General features: G+C 51.7%; 1 protein-coding gene across 12 annotated transcripts in view; it reads right to left on the reverse strand.

Annotated features, from left to right (window-relative positions):
• Positions 1 to 25138, reverse strand: part of ARHGEF9 (Cdc42 guanine nucleotide exchange factor 9) — a 197605-nt gene that overhangs the window by 101499 nt on the left and 70968 nt on the right. Inside the window, exons 1-2 of one of the 12 annotated variants that reach the window (XM_039572103.1) lie at positions 7163 to 7918; positions 3278 to 3339 (exon numbers count right to left, since the gene is read on the reverse strand). The exons of 5 other annotated variants lie outside the window; for them this stretch is intronic. In XM_039572103.1, coding sequence (XP_039428037.1) covers positions 3278 to 3307 — 30 coding nt within the window. In that variant the 5' untranslated portion in view covers positions 3308 to 3339; positions 7163 to 7918. Of the gene's footprint in view, positions 1 to 3277; positions 3340 to 3442; positions 3518 to 7151; positions 7919 to 20274; positions 20380 to 25138 lie in introns of those variants that run through there. 6 more of the 12 variants (XM_039572102.1, XM_039572104.1, XM_039572108.1 and 3 more) reach the window with 6 other exon arrangements.

The following is a 25138-nucleotide window of genomic DNA, read 5'->3' on the forward strand; positions in this document are numbered from 1 at the left end:
TCACCTCACACACCCCTCTGGAGAGGGAACAGGCCCTCTCCTTCTTCCCTGCATCATCCCAATCCAAGGGCACTGCCTTATGCATCCAGCACCAGAGTTGAGACAATTCTATTTTAACACCTAAAACTCCATCAGAGTCAACTGCTCTTTCTTGTTTCACAGCAACTTTAAAATGTTTCATCTGCATTCAAAACTGGTTCTATAATTGTTACTTTTTAACTTAATTCTCCTAGAACTTCACAAAAGAGCGAACATCTAGCGTGCCTAAAAGGCTTTGGAATAAACCTTAAAAACAAACATTAAAGATTGATCACGCTTTCTCAAGATTATACTAAAACTGACTGAAGCTCAACTAGATAAGGAAAGAGAGTTGCATTAAATTAATCAGCACCTTATCAAGCCAGGAAGAAAGAATTGTAGATAACAAGCCTTCCCTAAATTTGGTATCAGAACAGAAACTTCAGTGCACGACATACTGAGAGAACCTTGTCAGATTTGCTGAACACAATACAGGGGAGTGGAGCAGCAGAAATAGCAGGGGAATGTGGTCCATAGAAATGCTTGGAAAAAAACCCCTGTTTTCTGATAATGCCAGCAAGAGCCTGATGCTTTTGTCAAATGGAACAATTTTACTTGACAAAACTTTTCCCCAGATATGCCCAGCAAATTAACCCACTGCTTATTGGGGTAAAAGACAGATCCTTAGGGGTTTCCTCTCCACTCCTGTTTGCGTAGCTGAGGCCAGACTGCATTTGCTCAATTACAAGAGAACAATTCCGTACACAATTCCATCCTTCCTGCTTTCCAAGCCCTCGGAGTTGGGCCGATTCCTCTCCCGGCATCTCTCAGCGTGAGCTGCAGCTGCTCTCACAGCTCTGAGCTCCCGTGCAGGGGCTCAAAACCCCCAAAACTGGCACCAGCAGTAGCTTAACCCTTTGGAAACTTTAGGACCAACATCCTGAGTACTGAGAGGGAACAAACCCAGCCAGCAACATGCAGGGATTTTCCCGGATGCCTGGCGAGGCTGTGGGCTCTCTGCGGCACAGGGCACAGCCCGGATGCTCCGGGACATCCCTGAAAACCAGACAGCTGTCCTCAGCATTCCAGGAGGGACAGGAGGGGAGCAGGGCTGGCAACAGAGGCCTTGGGAGGCAGTAGGACAGCCAGGCACGCTGCTTTCCCAAGCAGGAGCAGCGGGAAGGACATTCCAGCCTCAGTCCCCCGGCAGAGCACAGAGCCCCGGGCACGCCGGGCACTGACAGCCCCGTTCCAGAAGGACACTGAAGCACACACGGCTCATCCCATCACAGTGACCAGCCTTGAAATCCACCTGGGGCTTTATCCAGGGAAATAAAAGGGAAAACAAAGAGCCGGGCTGCTTTAACCGGGGCAATGCTCCTTGTTGAGACTGCTCTGCCTCCCTGGCAGCCAGGGCAGGGCTGCCGGCTGTCCCCAGCACCCGCAGGGGTCAGTGCCTGCCCTGCCCATCCCGGACAGGTCCTGGAGGAGGGAAGGGGGCTGAGGACCAGCTCATCTCTGGAGACTGAGCCCAGCCCGGTGAGCAGGGCAGGCTCAGCGCAGCCCCGGCTCTGCTGAGGCGCAGAAGCAGCTGAAAATAGCCCCACGCCGGCTGCCAGCAGCCCATACGCTGTGTTATATATGCCTCAGCTGATGCAAAGGAAGGGGCAGGCGCTGAACCACACGGCCCCTCACACGGGCACGGCCACACGCGGCTGCTCCCGGGTCCCAAATCCCCCAAATCCATCCTCCCCCACGAGGGAGCAGCTCAGCCCATGGCACCCCGCACCAGCCTGGTCCTCTGACACCTCCCCACGGCAAGGTCTGCAGGAAAACGAACCAGCCAGACCCCAAACACGGTGCCGAACATCCTCCCCCACCGACGGGCCCCGCATCCTGCTCCGGCTCCCAGCCCCACTAACCCCCATCCCAAAATGTGCCGTTCTCCAAGCACCACGTGCCTCAGTTTCCCCGGCTCTGTGGTAGCACGAGGGGTAGCTCCCCAAAGCAGCACACTCTTGTGAAATGATATCCTTAGGGATAAACTAGAGTCAGCTGAAATGCAGACCTAATTCCTTAAGTCCTTGCACACACTCACTCCCTTCAAGCCCCAAAATTCTCTTTAACTCCGGTGGCGAAGCTTCCAGGCTGCCCAACACAGTCCCCACCAGCAGAGCTCCGGGAGCTTCCTGCCCTGAGCTCAGATGCCCTTGTGAACACCCCATCAAGGTGGTGTTTCCAACAATGCCAGAGTAACTCCCAGTAAAACCAGGAATCAGGAGCGGAGGCCACGTGGCCCTTTGCTGGTTAGAGCCAACCCAGCCGTCTGTGGGTGCTTGCAGATTAAGACTCATTTCCACTCAGGAAAGAAATTCAACCACAACTAATAAAATAAAGACAATAAATCATGGTTCCTCCAGCAGCTCTTCCTCCAGGAGCATCTATTTCTAGTGGGAAGCATCAATCACTACAGCTCTTGCTGTCTGCAACAGCTCCAACAGGCAAAAGCCAGGTAGGCAGAGCTGGGCCAATGTGGGCACACACACGTCCCCCACCCGCACTGCCACTGGCCCCCAGCCAGACAGGACAGCACCACAGAGAGGGGACAAACAGGACAACACCAGGCATGGCTACACCTCAGCACTGCGTGATATTCCTCTGTCCCAGATGGAAAAGAAGAGGCACAAGGCAACAGAGGAACAAAGGAACGCACCCAAGGCCGTACAGGAATCCATGGCAAAGCCAGGAGCCAGCAGAATGACCCTCTGCGAGGAACCCCTGCACAAGCACCCTCTTCAACCAGGACAGTTCTTACACAATTATTAACATTTGGGAGTTTTCCTCAAGCTTCCCAACTTCTCCTCATTGGAGACTCCGCAGCTCTGAGACAAATCCCTGCGTTCTACCAAAATAGCTCTCCCAGCGTTTCACTGGGAGAGACACACTGAGCACAGTGATCACACCCAGATGAGAAAATCCACGTTGGAAATGTCAAATCCAGGAGGCTCCCCGGGAGAGAGGCATCATTCCAACACGGAGCACACGGACACAGCACGGCAGCACACACGGACACACATGCAGGCAGGCAGGGCACACGGAGCACCGGCTCCCAGCACGACCAGCACTCACTTAATACACAAACCAAGCACCACAACAAAATGAAATGACAACACAGACGGGGGTTCTAGTCACAAACTGAAACTAAAGCAACCAACAACAACAAAAAAAAAAGCCAAACCAAAAAACTAAAAAAACTTACATGGATTTTTCGCAATTTTCCTTCAGACATTATACACAGCAGCTGGGCTGTGTACTGAGTACCTGATCCAAAAAGAAATATAACCACATTATGCAAACAGATGGGGGCAGGAGTCAGGTGAACATGCAGCTCTTAACAACAGTCATCTACGGGCTGAGAAAGCACCTCTGCATCCCCGCAGAAGGGCTCGCATCGGGGCACATCTTCACTCACTACACAGCAAAAGCGAGGGCTGTGCTGCTGCCATCCCGGGGGAAAAGCCAAATGGCAGGACGGGGCAGAGCCACCGCGTCACAGACCTCGGAGCTGTCCCATCCCCTTTAACTTGTCATGTGAGGTTTTAAACAGAGGTGGGAAATAGCCAGGGTGGGGGAGGAAGCCTTTAGAAACCCGAAAGGAAAGCACTTTATCTGTCTTAAAGAGCATTAAAATCGCCATGCAGGCAGGACAAGCCGGGATCATCCCAACGTTCAGCTTTCTGGGAAGCACTCCGAGAGGGGGGCATCACCCTTTCCTCACGCCGAGGAGGGTGCCTGAATCTTTAAGACGGCGGATTGCTGCTCGGGAGGAATGGACTTTTTATGGACTGTGGGAAACAGGGTTGCTATGATACAGGCAGAGGCATTTTCATGAATCCTGTGGCAAATAACATTGAATCCTGCTTAAGCAGACAACAGCAAGGCAGGTCTCCCATCACCCAGCCTCAGCAAACACACAGCAGCAGGCACTGAAAGAGATTTTATGCATCACAAGTACGCTTTTTGCAGACAAATTCGTAATTTTTTTCTTTGGGGCCGTATTTTCCAGCGGGTCAGCGCTCCGATTCCTTTAAAGGAACGATCCCTCTGCCTCATCCCTGGGTTTGAGCATCCCCACAAACGTGAAGAAACCCAAGGGAGTCACAGGGCTGAAGCACCCCCAGGGACTCGAACGTGACCCGGGATGGTCCCACGGAGCTCCGGGACAAGGAAAGCTCCAATCCCAGGGATATTTCACAGCGTGCAAATGACACCCGGAGTGTTGCAGGCACAGTCATTTATGGGAATGGGGATCTAGTGGGGCCTGGGAGCGCTGTCACCCCAGAAAGCTCCCGGAGCTCGTCACGGGCTGAGCCGCTGCACCAGCTCGGCAGGATGGAGGGATGCGCCGGGCTCGGGGCTCCCGCAGCCCAGGGACCGCCAAACCGCAGCTGCCAAACTACAAAACTGGGGCTGGGGCTGAAGAGGTGGTCACTGAGGCCTGAGGTGGGAAACAGAAAGCGAACTAAACAAGCAGCAAGCCCAGCCCTCGCTCACTCTTTCGGCTCTCGTTTCCTCCTCTCTTTCCCCCCCCAAATTCCAACAGGAAGCCCGAGATAACAAGAACGGTGCTGCTGCAATAACAAAGTTTGCTGCTGCCAACTTTCCTATTGCTCCGTGTTAACTTTCCTTCTTTAACTCCACCAGCCTTCAGGAGGATAAAAGGCAAAAAGTTGTCATAAAACCACATGAATCCTCCCGAGAAATTCACGTTCCGTGATGGGAAAACCTCGGCTCGCGGCGCTCCCTCCCAGCAGCTGAGCGTGCACAACCCCTCGTCCTCCCCATGCACCCCCAGCACACCCCACCCCAGGGATGGAACCAGAGGGGCACCGCAGGAATATCCACCACCGAACACACACAATTCCCAAATATCTCCCCGGGAGTACAAGCTCTGGATCAAGGAATGCACCCAGGAAACCGCGTCAGGTACTGGGCATTCCTCGTAGAAATCGTATTGAAAGGTAAACCTTAGTGCCAGAGAGCCCTGAGAAAATAAACATTCAGGCACAGCCACAGCCCGTTTTAACTCGCTGGTCAGTTCTGGGGTTGGGTTTTTGCTCATTTTTCCACCCTTTCTCCTCCAAATCCCTTTGCTGCTCAAGGCTGCTCCCCTGAAAGGATGATTTTGGCTGCTGTTTGATCGATTCCCTCTCCATGGTGATCTCAGCTCATTTATTACATTGCCCGGAGATTCTGCAACCTATAAAACTATTGACACAGGATGGCTAACAGGCAAATAGAGCAAATCTGAGCTGTTTAACACCCAAACCATCCTCAGCAGCAATTTTATTTACTGGGATTTTTTTAGAGAAGAAGATTGACTCAGTCTCCTGTGAAGTGAAGCAGGTACCTCTTGCAGATAGCTACAAGTGACGAGGGGAAACGGAGCCAGCAGGCACCGGAGCATCTTCCTGGGCTTGCATCCCTGGCTCCTGGCTTTTCTCCCCATTAAAACGGGCTACTGCCCCAAAACACTTTTGGGGACGATTGTTCCCACCCTGGCACTCAGGGAAAATTTCTTTTTTCTTTTCTTTACAGCTAAAAGCACTTTGAAAGCACCAAATTTGCCGGATTTAACTCCGTTTCCAACCATGCCACCGTCGAAAAGCCATCGGCTTCTGAGCCCAGCTTGGCATTTAACCCCCAGCACACAGATCCTCACTGGGAAATAACTCCATGTCTCCATCTGGAACCTCCAGCTTTGTCTTTAGACATCAGTTATGTGGCTTTTTTTTTTAAGAGGACATCAAATAAATAATAGACAGCTGGAATTAGCATGAATTAGTTAAATTATCACAGCACTAAAAATTCTGGTGATCCATCAACAAAGACAAAAAACATTTTCAAACTGATATCTTTGTTTGTTTTAAGCAATTCTGATTTTTCTGGAGGGGGAAAGAATATATCAAAAAAAAAAAAAAAAATCCGTAAGACCTCTATCAGAAGCACAGAACAGAGACATATTTTCCAGAGGAAAAGACATTGCTCTTCCCAGACATTCCCTTCGTATTCTCTCCAAACTCCTCGTGCTGCCACTGGAGCCCCCAGCCAGCCCTGCTTCCCAGCTGTAAACATTGCAATTTTGGGCTAGAAACACCTCTAACTACTGGACACCTTTCCAGCAAGCCCATAATACACAACTTAGCACTTCATTTTCCAGAAAATCAATGTAAATAAAGTCACGCCAAGCAACCCATCTCAAAAGCTCGTTATCCTTGAGGTGGGCAAAGATTTTTCTTAGATACATTCCCCAAAATTTGATATACACACACACACGAGAGAAAGAAAAGAAAGCCAAAATCAGATTTCTAGAAAATCAAAGCAAAACCCAACCCCTCCGTATCTGTTGCTTTAGCAAAGAAAAACAAAGCTTGCATTGCCCTTTTTCCCTTTGATCTTTCCTCCCCAATTTGCAGAGACAGAAACCACGCACAACCAGAATAAAAACCCAGCAGGTTATGTTTCGGTCCCTCTCACATCTCTAAAAAAAGGAGCTGGGTTACATCACTGTGGACATAGAATTTGGAAGGTTTGGGGCTGAATATTAAGAAATCAAATCAGATCATCAAGGCAACACAGATAAAAACAGTAAGTAGAATTTCTCTTTTTCTTTTTCTTTTTTTTTTTTTTTTGGTGGCTGAATGTTATTTTAGCCAAGATTTAATCCTTTAATAGGATTTCTTAAACACACACACACCCCCACCCCTTAAAAATGTCCATAGCTCAATTCCATTGCACACACCAGCATCTCTCACCTGGCACCTGCATGGTTACTCTCACAGACATTGCACATTAACTGCTTGCTAGAAATTGCACACAAAATCACTTATTATTAACTTGAGCCTCTATTTCAAAGGAAAGCAAAACAACACAGCCAGTGCTCACCACAGACAGATCATTTTCACTCTGCTGCTGCCTAAAGAAGCACAGCTCTATCTCGCCAGCACAGCACCACGGAGGACCGGATCACTGTTATTATTTATCACATTTAAAACCCCGGCAAAAGCAGCTACACTTACAGGCATACTTAAAAGACAAGACATGACAAAAGATTTAGGGAGAGATAATAATACCAACGTCATACATATCACAGCGAGGCCATGTTGAAGCTCAACGCGTTTCCCCCCTCAGTAAGAAATCTCTCTCTCTCTTTCTCTCTCTCTCTCGCCTTTCTCTCTCTCTCTCTCTCCCGCTCGTGCTCTCTTGTTGAATTGCTAGTGGTAGTAGTAGCCCCCAACAGCTCAGGAGAAAAAATCCATTTAACGAGTGCCCAGGAAGAACATGAGTATGACATTCACAAGCAATAGCACCACAATCACTGCAAAAACGACCACCGTTTGAACATCCAAGGTCATGGTGCAATGCAGAACACTGTAGTGTTCGAGGTGTGGGGCTGGCAGATTTGGAGAAGTCAACCTCTGCTCTGTAAGACTGTCCATACATCCACCATGCTAGAATAGAGGAGAAAACTGTTCCTGGTTTTGGGCTGGTTCGTAATGCTTTGTGCTCTGCCTTTAGTTTCTCCCCTATCTGCTGTCTCTAGCTCATTCTGAGCCCGCTAAGTGAAGCATCATCACAACCAGTGAGCACTCGGGATGCAAAATCCTTCCTTTAGGAAAAGAGCGAGCGCTGTCTGCAAGCTTCTCTCTCTGTCTCGTCCCCCCTCTCTTTCCCGGTCTCTCTCTCGCTGGCTGGCTCGCTTTTTAATTCGTCAAGCCAGTGCAGATACGGAGCCCGTGTGAGTGTGACAGCTCTGCAAGCTGCTGCGGCTGCATCCCTCGGAGCGAGGCGGACCCTGGCGCATACTAATCAGCTCCAGTGACCAGGCAGCGACGGCATCCTGGCTGTCACTCAAACGCAGAAGGAAGCGCTGGCTCCATAAATACGCGAGGCTTCCGCCCGCCGTGACAGCGAGCGCACGCAGCCGCGGCTCTGCCCGCGCTCCCGAGGCGGCTCCGCTGCTCCGAGCCCGGCGGCTCCGAGGCGGCTCCCGAGGCGGCTCCCAGCGCTCCCAGCAGCGCAGATCCCGCTCCGCACCGCCCCGGGATGCGGCTGCCCTGGAAAACAGGAGTCCCGGGAGCCGGTGCTGCTGGGAGCCCGCTCGGAGCAGGGAGGGGAGCAGGAGCGAAGCAGCCAAAATAACAAAAAGGCAAGTCGTGGTAACCTGGAAATTCGCTGTGAGCCTGAAATGTGGGAATTGGGGAGGGGGGGGTCACGTTTTAGCTCTGTACAAACATCCTGCCATCACAAATCCTATAACCTCTCTCTCCCCTCAGCGCTGCACTGGCTGTCTCCATCTAAGAGTTAAACTGAATTCTGAGTCTACAGACAGACATCTATAAAAGGGGGGGCAGGACAGATGGAGTGCCTTTATTCCTTCTGCAGCAGCCAGAAATGCTCATTCCTACATTAAAACCACACACACGCTCGGGGTTTATGGCCCAGGTGCCAGGCACTATCCCAAACCTCAATCTCAGATCCCAGAACCAGCAGTTACCTCAGAGAGGCATCACGACACACACAAACCACATACACTCAGCTGGAAAAAGCAAATGGTTTTCCAGACAAAGACAAATATAGAAATGCTGCCAATGCATATGCATAATGCACTAAAATGTGCGTCCGGGGGCTGAGCACAGCACCTTCCAGGAAACCTGCGCCTCCGAACGCTCCCGCACAGACACGAGGCCAGCAGGCACCAAACAAGCACCTCGGCTGTTCTCCTGCAGCAAACAGTGAGAGCTGGGGAGGACTTTCATGTCTAAACCTGGCCAGCTTCATGTTTTAACCTCACCAGCAAGGGGCAGCCTGTCCTGCCAGCAGCGTCCTTCCAGGGCACCAGCATTTGGGCAAGGGGCAGGGGGTTACACAAACACTAACCCAGCTGTTTAATGCAAGGCTTATTTTAATTTTTTTCTTTTGCCAGAGGGCTCCCTCAAAAACAGGAGGGTCCTGTATCCACCCCAAACACCATCAAAGGAGAGACCGTGTCAGGCCTGGATGTCTACGGGGTCTCCCTTGGTGGCCTCCACTCGGACCCACTGGTTTGTGCCAGACCAACACTCAGCCAGCGCCATCCTGCTCATTTCTGACCAGCTCTGGAGCACGTGTGGGCTGGGATGTGTTTGTACACGCAGAGGGTGGGTTGTGTCAAGCAGCTTTAGAAACAAGAACAGTTTGGGCTGCTTAGATGGTTTATTTTGGGTGATAAGTGCCAGCCAGAGGCTCTCTCCAGCATCTGAGGCCCCTGCTCTGTCCAGGCAGGGAGCTTCTCATTCAGGAGGACAGTGAAAAGCCCTTTTTTCACTGTGTATTCACAAGAAGCTGCTGTAAAGCTGCCCCAGGCTGCCCCGTTAGCACAGATGCCAGGCTGTATCCAGGTGACGGATCTGCCTCATCCCCAGCTTCCAAACCTGCATTTTCTATCAAGGATCCATTTTTAGGATAGCCAGTCTATCTGATGTAATTTTAGACTAATCAGAAGAGCAAACATAGAATGATTCAGGTTGGAAGGGACCTTGGAGATCGTTTAGTTCCAACACATAATAGATGTGGAATATTTATTATTATTGCTACCGTCCTTTCCCAAAACAGCACAGGCAATTTTCCAAAACAAAAACCTGAACTTACAAAAACAGCCAGGAAATTCCAGTTTCAGTCTCAGAAGCAACGACGACTTCCCCAAAACACACAACCAGCTTGAATTTAGAGGGACTTTATGGCCAGTTTATCTTTTCCTCTAAACTGCAGTGAGCACAGAGGGAGCCTGGGTGTGGAGCCCAGAGGAGGTGTTAGAGGAAGCCCAGTGGAGATGTTCTGCTGGTCCACACACCCCCAGGGCCTGGGGACCCTCAGCAGGCACGGCCCATCCCTGGCTCCGTCTCCTCTCCATGCCCAGACTGGGAAATGCCAGCGGGGTTTCAAGGCAGCCTCCCCTGAGCCCTGCACAGAGACAGGGGAGCAAAAGCAGGGCAGGGCGAGCAGCAGAGGGCTGGGAAACCTCCAGAACAAAGGTGCACACATCACACATGCTCACTGGCCACTTCCGGAGCCGAGCGGGAGGGTTTCATTGCCAGCACCGAGCCTGGCAGGGCTGGGGCTGGCATTCTGCAAGAGCCGAGCCACTCAGAGCGCAGGGGAGGGCACGGATCGTAACCACAGCCACAGAGCCGGCCCCTCCTGGGCTGCCGGCTGCGGGCGGGGGTCCCCAAAACCCCCACCACGGGGGTGTCAGGAGCCACGGGAGGATGTGGGGACCCCTCTGCTGTGCCCCATTCCCTGGGGAGCCCGGGGGATGCTCCATCCCGGGGGATGCTGCATCGCGGGAAGCTCAGCCGCAGCATCCCCTTCGCCAGGTCTCTCTCAGAGCAAACAGCCCCTAAAAGATCAGGCAGGAAAGCACCGGGTGCCTCACGTCGGTTTGGGGTCCAGAGGAGGCTGTGTGTGTAACAGCAGCACAAACAGATTCACTGCAGAGAAGCTTCTATTTAAATGATATCCACAGTATTCCCAACAGTACTTGCTGCTTTATGTAATTCCCCTTGCCTTCTGCGTGCACTAAATGTTAATTTTACTACGAAAATGGACGGTACCTTCTCTTAGAAGCCTTTCTGATAAAACACACCTACACAGCTGGGGTTTACGTAAAACCACGGTGAAGTTTAACTTCACGGAATGCTTTCTGGGAAGTTTGGTCTAACGTTCTGTACAGAGCGAAACGAGGAAGGGGAAAAGAAGATTTGTACCCATTACATAAAACACCACGTCCCGCACAGAACATGCCCTGACACGAGAGGAGCTTTGGGGAGCGCGGTTTGTGATGCAGGATCAGCGAGGGCTTGTGCTGGCTGAGAAGGGAGATTGGAATTTCAGCACCTCTGCGGAGGGACAGCAAGCAGGGAAGGAGCCAGGGCTCCCATCACATCCATCCAGCTCTGTTATCTCCATCGATCTCATGGACACGTGTGGGATGGGGAATTCCGGACACCCAAATAACGAACAGAGGGGCCCTACACTGACATTAATTACAATACAGCAATTTTGGAGCAAGCCTAGGAAACGGATGGTGCCAAATCCTCCCGTGCGGAACACGCCGGGCTCAGCCTTGTGACCACGTCTCCCTCCAATGGATGTCTCCAGTAATTAGCACATCCCTCTCCTTGCAGCTCAACAAACGCAGCTCAGGATTTGGAACTGGAATGCCTACAGGTCCCGGATTCCCCTCGCAAGGACAGGCCCACGGCCCCACACGAGGTGCCAGGGCACTCCAGGGGCGCGTGGCCGTAGATGGAGCCAGCTCCAAGTTCCCTGTCCTGCTGTAGTTCCCTGTGCAGAGTAACAACCTCCACCCTTGGACAGGCAAAGGGATCCCTGTTTTCCCAACACATCAGCTCCACCTTCTATTAACTGGGAAAATGAGCCACTAAACTCTTAACCTCAGTGCAGACGCAGAGAATTCCAGCCATGCCGCTGTAGGAAGCGGTGTGGCAGAGCTCTGGGATGTGACAGGACCCCGAATCTGCTAAGCTTTGGCCAAAGGAGATAAGGCTCTGGGTGAATTTGGGAACATTTCACACAAGTCAGTGTGGTTCGTGATTCTGAGCAGGAATACAGTTGGTCTGGATAGATGAAATCCATGGCCAAGGGGAAAACACTGCCGGTGACTGTGAGTCCCAAACTGCTTCGGCTCCTTTGTTTCCCTCTTGCAGTGCAAGCCCCACCCCAGACCTTTATGGCACTGTCAGGGAAGTTTAAACCTTCCAGTTGAATTAATACTGCCCCCAAAAAGGAACAGGCAGCCCTGGTACCCAGGGATGTGTGGGCACCTGCTCCTCCACTCCCAGTCTCCTGCGCTGGGCGCTCACGGCCGCTGCTGTGACGTGGGGGGTGACTTATGGACTCCATCAGAGATTATAAGAAAACCATTATATTATTTTTTTCCCTAAATCTAGGCAGGAATTAAGCTCAGGGTTTCAGAGATTAAAGGCCAGTGAGATTATGATTTGCTGTTTCCAAAAAGGAGGATTTCCTTAAGCTGGGAGTTGCCTCTTTTTCCTTTCTCTTCACAGAATGTCTGACAGAGGCCTCTTCCCCATCCTGGGCCAGATGGGAGGCACCAGCCTACGAGCTGCAGAGCTGCTGTAAAGGGCAGATTTTTCCTCAAGAATCTCCAGAATCTCGTATGTTTACGGAATGGCTTCATGGGAAGCTTTAAAAATCCCCAAATACCTAAAATTCCTTATCCCAACTGCAAAATGGAAGAATACTCGTAGAGACTTGGGACTTGGGCCTGATTTTGGCTGTGAAAAATTAACTTTCCAGTCACCCACAGTTCCTTGCCTGTCCACTCCATCCCTCAAATGGAAAGCTTCCTCACTGTCCACATGAACTTGGGACTTTTTTCCAGCGATTTCCTCTTTCTAAAGGACTGCAGAAGTTGAGAGCCAGCAAAGCAGTGAATTGGGAGAGAAGGAGGATGTGGGAGAGAGCAGGGAAGGACCACATGAAGCAAGATGCCCTTGTGGCAAGGCTGGGAGTGCTGCAAATAGAGGAAATTAAGTTTCTAAGCCCACTTTGCAATGTTTAGAGCACACAGGGCACTGCTGGAGGTTGAGTTCAGCTGCACCCTCACGACCACCTGGGCAAGAGTGTCACACAAAGCTCAGAGGCCGTGGGAAAGGACCTGAGCATCCCCAAGTCACTGCTCCAAGTATTCCATGAAAAAAAACCCCGCAAGAATTTCACCAAAAGATGGGAAGCTGAGCCACAGCTGTGATGTCCCGATGGAATCGGTGTCTCAGCTCCTGTAACGCTGCTCAGACCACACTGAAATGGCACAGAGAGCCTATCTGGGGGCATCGAGCCCATTGTGCTCCCCTGGACTGCAGTGAGAACAACAAACCTTCTATTTTTAAGTTAACATGAACTTAAAGCATTAAGACAGACTAAAATCTCCTGCCCCTGGCAATCGTGTTGCGAGAGCTTTCTGCTCTCCTCGCATCTGCTCCACACTCCAGCCTGCATTCGAGAAGCATCTTCAGATTCCCAGTGTTGAAAAAGAAAATAAACCCCCGCTCAAACCCACAGAAATCAGATGTGGTAACACCAATTACCCTGGTCACAGAGAAAGACTTCAGGGGCCAAGAAAGTTCTGTTTAAAAGGACCCATCCAATTCAGATGCTCATTTCGACCTTACGTAAGCTCCTCCCGTCTGAAAAAAAACCCCAACCCCTGGCCAGAAGGAACACAGAGAACCTTTACTCCTTAATTTTATTTCTCAGCTTCTGGGCTCACTGTTGAGCCTGGAAAAAAGTAAAGAAAGCAAAGCCCAAACTGCAGAAAAATCCAAGCCAAGTCCCTTCCCTGGGGGAAGACAAGTGCTCCCTGCAGGCACTCTGACATTAAACTGCAGAATCTTCACATCAGCACAGGTCTGGACAAAGTGGTGAGTGGAAAAAAATTATCACCTGCTAGAAAGTAAAACAAGACCCTTCTGAATCCAGGGTCAGTGTCCCCAGTGGAGTCCCTGAGAAATTCAGCTGCCCGGGCACGGGGAAACTCTTCGGCATGAAAATCAAAGCGTGCATTTCAGCTCTGCCACAACAAGGAGGGTCCTCTGAAATCCAACACCTGACAATTCCTACGCAGTAAAAAAGCAAACCTAACAGAGTCTTTCCCTCTGCCCGAGCCCACGGAGGTCCAGCAATGAGCAGCACAAGGTGCTGGGAAGAATGGGAACAGCACGATCCACGATGCACCCACCAACCAGCAACGTCAGAAACCGCACAGGGAAAAGCAGAGGGGAAGTTTGGGCTCGGCTTTGTGCCTTTAGTGCCTGGCCCTGCACAAGGGGCGGCTTCAGGAGCACGAGGATGATTCCCTGAAAATGTTATCGCCAGATGGGCAAGGCAGAGCCAGGCCCTGTCCCAGCACTCCAGGGAAACACAAAGGCTCGTGGATTTGAAATCCTGATGCTGTGCAGTCCTTGGGACTTGTTATCCGATTCTTTCCTGCTGCTCTGCCAGCCTGAGCTTACTCTGAGGGCAGTCTGGAATTACCCACACCAGGCAGGCTGAGCCAGGCGCGGTCCCCTGCCTTGGTGGCACAGCTGTGGCAGAGGGGAGCAGGAGCCCCAGCCCTGCTTCCTGCAAGGGAATGAGGACGGAAAACAATCGCCCAGAGCTCCCTGCAGCCTCCTCACCCCCCTCCTGCGACACTTGGCTCCGGCTTCCCTGGGCTTCTCCTTGTCAAGACACTGAGAAAAGGAAAAACCATCTCATTAAGAAGCTGACCCGTGGGTCTCGTGTTCTTCACACAAATTAACCCGGAGAATTGGATGTGTTTCATATAAATAATTTTCTCCCCCTCTTCCTGCCTCCCAAAAAAAGGAGAGGGAACAGCCAACTGAATCTGACACTCTTCTAATGAAGAAAACAGTGCAAGCCAACCTAGTGAAGTAGGAATTCCAGATGGATAGCAGTAGGTGGATGAACAGAACATAGAGCACTCATTTTTATCAGCAGTATCAGCATGAAAAAAGAAGTTTATAGCCTTTTTCTACTTTTTTTTTCCTCTTTCTCCAAGTGAGGCAGGTGAATGCCAGTAGGCTCCGTTCCCTCTCCCAGCTCAGTGGGATTCCTTGCAGTGCCCTCCTGCAGCTCATGACAATGTGTGACAGCCAAGGGGACCCCGGCTGTACCAAGGGGACCCCGGCTGTACCAAGGGGACTCTGGCTGTACCAAGGGGGACTCTGGCTGTACCAAGGGGACCCTGGCTGTACCAAGGGGACTCTGGCTGTACCAAGGGGGACTCTGGCTGTGTGGGATCACAGGGACAATCCCACCTGCCGTGGGACACGGCTGCACACAGGGGCGCAGGAAGGCACCTGGTGCTGTGCTGGCTGCTCCAAGCAGCACAGTTGGCAGTTCAGCGTTGCTGATCAGCAGCACCAATGTGAAAATGCAATGGGATGGAGCTGAGGTTTGCTGTGCTTCCCAGAACACGGCACTGCAGGAGCTGTGAGTGCTACAGGTGCTACCTGAAACAGCCACGCACAGAAGGTGTGGTGCATGCCCAGCATTATCCTGGGTCACATCCAAGGAACTCTGCAGTGTGGCAGAATGGGGAGGAAGGTGTTGGGATCCCCTCTGAACACGCTTCTGTACAAGAGCACAACTCCTTGGCTTCAGCAGGAGCCACCAGAGCTCCGGACAAGGAACTCCTTATTTCTCATCCAGCCTAAGCTGGAGATTTCACAGGCTGAACCTGGCTCCTGGATAAGGCACTCCTGCCTTTCCCACATATGGCACTCTGGCCAGTCCCTACCAAGGCTCGTCTTTCCTCTCCCTGCCCACATTACATAATAAGCATCTTTATTTATTTTTTTTTTTTCCCTAAGTCGTCTTTTCATAACAATAGAAACTATTGGAGACCGAGATAACTTGATGAATTTTTCCTATTATCTAAGAGCTTAGTCACTCAGGGAATTAGTCATGTTCAAAATAACAGCCAGGCTCAAAGAGATTCAGAGCAACCATTCCAGAGCAGAAGCAGCTAATGTCATAAATACATTAAGATGTCAGCTTGAAGCATTTCAGAGATTTTTCAAGAAGTGTTTAAAAAAAGAAAAACCCTTTGATGAGTTACAAGGAAATCAGGTTCTTGGCAGTTAAAAAAACGTTGTGGTTTGCAAAGCCTGTGGTGCTCAAACACTGAAACCCTGGGCAGGAGGGACAGATGGACGTGGTGACCACATGGGGTGTGTGGTTTCCCAGCAAGAACAGCCTGCTCAGAGCTCCACGAAATCCTGCTTCCCATGCCTATGGCACCCTCCCAGCACTGCTCTCCCAGGGTTCTCCAGACATCCCTGATATATCTCAGGAGACACAGGAGTTATCAACGTGTCCCTTACCCAGCAGGTGGGAACTGGGGCCAGAGCCATGGAAATGGAGCCAGGCCTCCTCCCAGCCCCTCCTGGGACTGACACAAGGAGCAGGGATTTATCCCAACGTTTTTATTTACCACAACACCAACTCTTCCTTAACCCGGACATTTGGCATAGCAGCACTCGTAGGAGGCTGTAACTGAAAGATTAAAGCAGTCCCAAAGTGGGAGAGAAATGGAAAACTGAACAGCAGCTATGTAAGAAAAAACCCCACAAGGAAATGGATTTGGTGGGAGGGACTTCGGGCTCTGGGGGCTCCCTGGCACCGCAGCACACCCCGAATTCTCCGGGGCATGCAGAGCTCAGGCAAGCCAAGCATCAACCTCCAGTGACAAGAGACCCCGGGATGAACAGGAAAAAACTTCCAAACTTTGCACTCTCCTGTGGAAAAGCCCTCCCTGCTGAAGCCACAGGGCATGGAGACTGGGCAGCATCCTCTGCAGGACACCCACAGCTTCCCGGGAGCTTCCCTGGGAGGAGCTCCAGCAGCAGCCAGCGCTCCCTGCTCCCTTTGATCAGAGCAGGAAAACTGCTCTGGGGCTCTTCAGTCCCATTTTTCCCTAATGCCTGGATACCACAAGCTCCTCTTTCCATCCTGCCCTGGCTTCTCTCCACCAGCTGCATTTGCATATCCCAGCTTTCAAAAATGAAAGTCAAACCCAAACTGCTTCTTTCCACTTCTCTTTTCCAGACTTCGTGTTGAGATTTTTTGGATTACGGAGTGCAAAGAGTACTTTGTATTTCCAATATCCTGTGATTTGCAGACTGACAAGTGGGGAAGAATCAGTGAGGAAAAATGTAAGCAAGTCCCTGGCTGCTGACCTGCCCCACTAGGGACATCTCCACCACTTGCAGCATTTGGCCCTTTGACTCACTGAATTTCCTTTTCACCATATTTTAAGTTGTGATGATTTACAAGAGCTTACTTTTTGTCTGGGAGAGAAATGGAAAATATCAACAGCAGCTTGATTTTAAATACTAGAACAACAGGCAGTGTAAAAATATGACTATTTACAGCTGTAAAAGAAAGAAGACTGTAAAAGCAAAAAGACTGGGACTGTGTCATTGAAGGTGATGGCTGCACTCACCTGGACTGCCACAGGCACAACATTAAACCCAAAAGGAGACCCCATGGGAGGAAATACTGTGGAAGACTCACACTTGTGTTACTGGTAATACAAAGATTTGGGAAAAAACTCCGCCCTTGTCAGATAAAAAACTATTCCAGAAGAGGCTGTGTTTTGTCCTGAATTAATCCAACTCATCTGATTACCATGCTGGATCAATACCCTCTGAAGAATGCCAAACCAAATAATCATTGTACTCACACACTGCTCGGATGTGCAGACTGATTCTCATCACTACCAATGACAATCCCTTGGATTTCTCTAGGTTAGGAACAGATACTAGAGAGTTTAGCAACGTGGTACCAATGAAGCATGGAAAACACCCCCGTGGGTTGCCAGCATAATTGGCAAAAGATTAATTGTTTAAAAAAATGGGAAGCAGCACATGCAAAGGAGGGAGAAAAGAAGCTCCGACAGCTTAACACTATGGAATAATAGCTTGGGTTTAGGGGCTGATTTGGAAATAAAGAGCCACCTGCCACAAGAACAAAAGGTACTATCACTTGTAAAGTATTAGTGACATGCTTCTTAAAGATGAGTAACTCTGAAAAGGAGCAGATCTGAGTCTCGAACCCAAGCTGAGAACAACAGAAAGCAGCATTTTGAATAAATCAGTGTTGTGCAGAACTTGGGAAAAATCAGGCTAAAATCCAGGTTTTGACCAATGTGCCTGAGCTGAACGAAGTCCAGGGATGCTGCCAGAATAAATGTGTATTGCTGGTCTTTAGCAGACACACAGAAAATAATGCTGGAGTAAAAAATACAGCTGAAAAACCATAATAGAGACTCAGTGCCCATGGAAATGGGTCCAGTGATGCTCTGGGTGAAAGACTGAGGTTCTGCATGGCACGGGAGGCTGTGTGAACAGAGCAGCCAACCTTCACTCAGGAGCAAACAGAGCTGTTTGGTAGTTCCATAGTATATTTTAGCCAGCAAACTGAGATAATAATATTCCCACCGAGCTGCTGAAATGCAGCTACTCCTGGTGTGGAATAACTCACTTGTTTAGCACAGCCCACCAAATGATCAACATCTGAAGTACTAAAATTTCAAATAACTTACCAGTGGGGACAGCAAGGAAAATCTGCATTGGAGGCAACATTGCTATCCACGCTGGCACTTGGCCAGGACATCTGGACCAACACATCTTGTCTTGCTAAAGGAGCAGAATTTGTAGGGACCAAGCATCGGCTTTAGGCACTCCCAGTATCCCTGTGCTCCAAGGGCAGGAGCCCCTGAATCCTCAGGCAACAGCCACCCATCCCCAGGGAACCAGGCTCCTCACCCACCAGGGACTGCAAACATCTCTGCTGGTTTTATCATACTTGGTTCAGTTTTACTTTGCTGGTGTGAAATCATTTTTTATTTTCAGCTATCCGGAGATACGTGGAGTATCCAAACACTGCTGAGGCTGTTGAGCTGCTGTATAAAATACAGAAACCGCAGCTCTTTTATTTTTCCCTTGTTAGGAGGAGCAACATTTGGAAATTCCTGGGTAGAACCTGCTTTAAAATCAACCACTGGAGCTTTACTTTCCCCCAAAAATTATATTACAGGCTATTCACTACTACAGCAAGCACTATGATTTCTCTCGAAGAGAAAGCGAAGATTACACTAAGGAGAACAGAGTAACACAGTCTCCCTTACTGCCGGCAGCAAGGAAGGAATCTGGGAAGAGGAGAGGGCAAGAAAGTGTCAGTCTTGTGCTGTGTCAATTAGAAAAGCACTTTGTCCTGCACCATCCCCAGCCCCTCCCCACCGGAGCTCAGCAGTCACCTGGGAGAAGAGGGGAAAGGAGGCAGGAGCCACCTCCGGCTTCCCAGCACCACCGGGAATCGGCGTTGCTTAGACACGGGCGGAGAGGGGCAAAGTGCGGGACAAGGGGAACAGAGGAAGAAATCCCATCCCTCCGGATGCTCCGAGGGTGGGAGGCGGCAGCAAAGCCCCCGAAGTGCTGCTGGGTGGCAGACAAGCCTTAAACAGGACCCTAAACAAACGTGCTGGGTGCTGCAGGCTGCTGCCTACATCCCACATCGCAGCATCGCCCGAGCCTTTCGGGAGCACAAACCCCCCCCCCCAGCCCCCGTTTGTGTGAGGATCTGAGAGGGATGGAGGGCAGAGGGGCTGCACGGGGAGAACGGGCAGCGATCCCTCCCAAAGCCTCCCCGCTGGCAGCAGCATCTGCCGGTGCCCCCGGAGCCGGAACGCGGGGGCTGAGCCGGGTGACGCCAGCTCGGCCCGAGCGGCTCCGGGCCCGGGACCAGCCCGCAGGGATGCCCGAGCCTCCCGCAGGACGGAGAACGCCCAGGGAAGGGCAAATCCAAAAACACCTGCAAAGCCCAGCCCCGCACGGAGCCGGGGGGGGGAGAAATGCCATTGCAAAGGCGAGCTGTGCCAGGGGGGCGAGCTGGGGAAGATGAGGAGGAGGATCTCAGGAACAACCGCAGCGCTTCCCGGGGAAGTTTCTGAATGAGACGGAGGGGCCCTGCTGAGCGGGGGGAACTTCCCCGCTTCCCCCGGCACACGCAGCCCTCCGAGCCGGCTCGGCCAGGCAGCTGCACGGCGGCAGGATGTGGTTTGGGGGAGCTGTCAGTGTCGAGCCGGCTCTGCCGAAGCCTCCCCACGCCGGAGGAGTGTCTGCCAGGCTGCTGCAGGCGCGGGCAGGGACGCTCGGGCTCGGCAGCGCACTGGGCTCCCCCCGCACCGCAACTCATCATCCGGCAGAGGGGCAGATCTGACAGGTCCCGGCTGCCCCGGCCAGCACCCAGCCCTGTGCCGGCACTCCTCTCCGCCAGTGCTCTCGCACCGCACACCCCACACATGCGGGAACCGGGAGAACCCTCTGCTTCCCCCCACCCCGAACCCACCGGCTCGCCCTACGGAAACCCCCTCCCCAGCCCAGCCGAGCGCCGCTCCCTCCCACGCCCCGAGGCATGCCCACCCTCCTTCCTTTCTTTTAATTTCTTCTTTTGCTCAGCAGTTTGGGAATGCGGAGTCTATAAAATGGCTACAGAGTGATCAATGGTTTCAAGGACAGGGAGTAAAGGAGGAGTCAGGAGATAGGACGGAGGTTCATTTCCCTGTCAAAGTACTGCAATAAGAGGAAAAGAGAAAGACATAGCTACCTGAACTCACCATTCCTGTTCCATCCCTTAGCCACTGCATCTTGCTTCTGATGATGTCCTTATTATCAGGGAGGGGAAGAAAAAAAAAATCCCTACTGCCTGGCGAGAGCTGGCAGGAAAAAAAAGAAGCCCCCCCACCCCCACCCTAGCCTGGAGCTTTCAGTCAGCCATCCCTCAGCCCGGCAATCCCGTGCCTGTCAGGAGCACGTTATTAGCAGCCTCCTCACTACCTGGGATTGTGCTTATTTATTTCAGTCACGGACCGAGGGATTTGAGGGGAGGGGGATGTCCTTTTTTTTTTTTCCCTGCCGTGCTTTGAAACTCTGCAGAAGGGGAGGGGAGTGGAAGGGAGGGGAAGGAGGGGAGACCGATGCGAACTTGGGGAGGGTCCTCGCAGGCGCTCAGCACCCCGGGCACCCTGTGCCCTCCTGCCGGTGGCCGGTCACCCTCGCCCCCAGCGCTGCAGGACGCCAGATCTGCAGAGCCAGCACATGCTCCACGCTCAGCAAGGGGCTGGGGATTTTGCTGACGTTCAGAGGGCAGCAGGTTCTCATTCTGCTCTCCACATGAAGGATGAGTCCCCTTCCCACTGAAAGCAAAGCTCCCAGCCCAGCCAAGCGCTGCACCTGCCCGGGGTGATCCTCCCCCTGCACCCTGCTCCCCACTCCGGGTGTTCATCCCCTGCTCGCTCCCCTCGCTTTTCCCCACTTTCTGGCCACAGCAAGGAAACGAGAGCCTCGCTGCATAGTTAAGAAAGCAAATACACTCATTAAGCGTTCCTCATCGATCCGGCCACCCACCACGTCGAGGGAGAGGAGATCGCGGTGTCTGGCGCTGGTGAGAAGAGGCGGCGGCAGCATATGGGATGCGTAGAGCCAACTGGAAACAGGGCTGAATCCTCCCGGATCCTCCAGCTGGGACACGCACGTCGACATGGTTCTCCCCATCGTAGGGACAGGGCATGGGGCTGGCAGGAGTTGGCCAAGGCCGCTCACGGCGCCGGTGATGCCGCCGCAGCCCCTGCCGCCATCCCAGGGCTCGGTGCCCACAGGAAGGGGCAGCCCGGAGCAGGACTGACACACCCCTGAGTACAGGAAAATGCCCCACCAATATTCCCAAAATCCCCTCTTTGGCAGCTGAGCCTGCAGCTGGCTTCAGGGACAGGAGAGGGCAGGTACGAATTGTGGAGACAACGTGGGAAGCGGCTGGCAACGTGCTCTGGGCACAGGCAGGACACTGGGGACACTGGACATGCTGGATCCATGCACAGGATATGCTGTAAAATCTGTGGAGATGCTACAATCTCCTCAGTTACAGCTGCAGAGGATTTAGGGTTGTGTTTGCATGGGTTTTCTCTCCACACCTCAAGGGCAGAAGGGCATTTGGATCTCCCGCTCCTGGCCTCTCGAGGAGTCAACATTTTTCCTGCAGCTGGAGATTTTGAGTCAGGGAACAACACGCAGCTCCTCGTGACTGCCACTTTCTGCTGGTCCTGTGCCACTCAGCAGGATCAGAGCTTAGGTGCCTTCACTTATTTATTGAAATGGGCCAGACCAGAAGTGCAGGCAGGACTGAAGGGATGCTGCCCAGCATCTCTGCACTGCTGGGGCCCCACACAGCCTGCTCCAGTTACATCAAGCCATATTCCATCACCTTTTCTACAGGCACTGACAGCCATCATTATTCCCAGAGATGGCTGACAAAAGAAAGAGTCAGGAGGCAAATGCTTATAGCTGTCCAAACTCTGGAATTCTGCCTATTTCGAGTGGCAGAAACACCAGGTAAGTTATTTACACCCACAGGAGGACTCGAGTTGGAAAATCCCACCTCTGACATGTGTTGTCAGTCAGGGTCCTCTCCAGGGAGAGCCCCATCTCCCACAGCAGGTGATGGCCACGACTTTGTGCAGCCCTGGAACTCACAGAGCTCACGGGTACTTCACCTGTTTGGGTGTCAGGCAGAGCCAGCACCACCTCGCCAACTGATTCAAAAGCTGCAGGGGCTGGGAGAGCTGGGACAGCAGAACTGACAGACAGACTGACAGACAGACATCCTGAATGGACATTGCTTCCTTCAGAGACTTGGACTAAAACCAGAGCAAGGATCAGGTTATCTCTAACTGAAGGGTAAATATTTTTTCTACCAGGAAATACTACATGAGATCTGCACTGTTGTCAGCACACACACAGGAAATACAAGAATGACCCTCTCAGGCACAAGATCAGCTTTAAACCACGCACTGCACCATCCCAGTGACTCCACTCACTTTGGTCAAGGGTACACCCTGGCAGTGCAAATGGAGGGGGATTTGTCTGGCACATCCCACCCTGCTGCTCTAATTGGGAATGTGGATCTGGAGGAAGAGGAGGACAATTTTTGTGGAGGACTGTTACACACGAGCAGAAATTACCCCAGCTTCTCTCCTCCTGCCAGCTGTGGATCAGGCCTGTCAATAAGGCTCATATTCCACTGTCTCACTTCCTATGCCTTGTTTCCACTAAGCTGATTTGAGAAGCAAACCAAGAGCTGCCAGGTTAATTCTTGCTCCCTGCGAAGGTGCTGAAAGGCAAGAAAGCCCAGGATCAGCCAAATCCCTGAATGGGCAGCAGGCTGCACACAAATCCCATCCTGCCCAGAGCAGTGGGGCAGCCGTTCTCTCTGGCACGGGGAACCTCGGAGAGAACCCAGCTGCATTTCTCTGCCAAGAAAATGCACCTCTGCTGCCTCATTGTCAATGCAAAGCGCTCTGCAGGCAGCCACCGGGCAGGGGACCAAGCCCAGAGTCCCTGCCAGAGCAGGGGGAGCAGGGAAAAGCCACCTGTGAGCTTCTTCTGGGCCCTGTGCAGGGCCAGGAGCTGGACCGTGATGATCCTTGTGGGCCCCTTCCAGCCCAGGATATTCAGTGATTCTCTGATTCTCCACTTCCCTGGAGGAAAGCACCTTCCAGGAAAGGGCACCACGTCCTGGCTCCTGTGTCAGGAGTGCCAGGGGATGCTGCAGCCCAGCACACCTGAGGGCACAGTGGGCTGTCCAGCGAGCACATCCCAGACATGGAATATTCCCAAGCACACCCTGAGCTGTGTGTGAGGCACAGACACCGTGCAGTTGTGCCAGGGGCACTGCACTGGTAGGAAAACCCACATTGCCCACAGGGAAACAGAGGCAGCTTTCAGTGGGTGGTGGTTGGGCACAGAGTTTGCACTGCAGGCTCCTGCCCTGGGATTTAGCTGGCAAAAAATGGGATTTCTGCCACTTGAGCACGTCCCACTGGAGAGGAACGGACGAGGCTTTGCTCAGGTGGTTTGTCTGGGGGATCACTCCAGAGGAAATCCCCAGGAAGAACTCGTGGATTGCTCATCAATAACACAACATCCCAGTCAGTCTCAGCACAGCTGTGGTTTGGTCACATTTGACCTGTCATGGTCTCCAAATATTTCTCTCTCTACAGAATGAGGACCAAAATCAGCTGATGTGCTTCACCCTCAGACAGCTGCTTCCCTTCAACAGCCCAGTCCAGTCTGGAGTCTCCTTGTGACTGCCAGGGATATCAATAATGGGCAATAAACATGAGCAGAGAAGTGAAGGCAGGGAAGGAAGGGACAGTATTTACCTGGACACTGCTCTGCAGCAGCAGTGACTGACTAAATTATCAGATAAATGCCACTTTTCCATGTGCAACTTATTTTCTCCTAATTCCCTGCAGCTGGAGAGTGACTCAAAAGCCAAACAACAGGGGATGAGCAGGAGGACACTAAGTATCACATCCCAGTGAAACAGCAAAAATAACCCCAATCCTTGTGCCTCATCCAGCACATCTGGAGTCACGTAAATAACACACAGGAGACTTTACCAACATTCCCACTGCAATCCAATCCCCAATCCAATCCTCCCGGAACCCACCCTGCTCTCCCACCATTATTGATGGTATTGCAGGGCCGCTTTTGGGAGCAGATCCCTCGTTTGAGACACCTGGAACACAACCCTGGGATCCCATGAAAACATGAAGGTTCATTTTCTTGCAGCCTGTGAGAGCAGCACTGCAGGATTTCACCTGCCTCTCCTGTCTTTTCCTCCTGCTATTATGTTATCACATCACCACTGAAATCTCCTTTAGATCTTCAAGGCCACCCTTCCTTAATCCCACTGGAAGATTTTTGCTCTAAACTACTCTCTGGATGTGGGAACTTTTCCCAAGATGCTTTTTCCCCCACCCTGCTGCTGCTTTCATGAGGGGATTTCCCTTCTTTTGCTTTTCACCCACTCCCTTCCCTCCCCAGCTACAATGCTGCATTGGACAACATCCCCCAGCCAGCACCTCCCCATTGCAATTCCAGCCCGGAATTTCCTCACTGAGGCAGGAGAGCCTGGCAGTGCCCTTTGGAGAGCCCTGCCACACGCTGGTATTTCACTGCTGCAGAAGGCAGATGTTCTTCATTCCGTATCAGAGAGCACAAATACGTTCCTGCAGCCATTGTCTCTATTGAACTGCAAAGAACAGGCACCAAATCCTACAGGTTAATTAATAAGAAAGGAGGGGAATTTGTCTAACCTCTACTAGGAATTATCCAGCCTGGCTTTATAAACCAATCAGCCACGCTACCCAGCTATGAAACACGTACCTTCCTGCAGGAAAAAAAGCCCCAACCCCATGGAATACTTTCATAATGGCCCAGTGCCTCTCTGATTAGCACGGCAATAACACAGCGCTTCGGGCTCTTGCAAAGTATTATTATTATTTATGGTACATTACGAGGGAGTTTGTTTGTTCTTTAATAGGAGATGACATATTCAGAAACCCAGATATGAGTGTCCTCCTGAACTAACTCTGACACAAAGATAGTTTCAGTCATAAATTATAGAATCA

This window comes from Corvus cornix, chromosome 4A (genome assembly GCF_000738735.6).
Source record: "Corvus cornix cornix isolate S_Up_H32 chromosome 4A, ASM73873v5, whole genome shotgun sequence".
In the NCBI taxonomy this organism is placed as follows: Eukaryota; Metazoa; Chordata; class Aves; order Passeriformes; family Corvidae; genus Corvus; species Corvus cornix.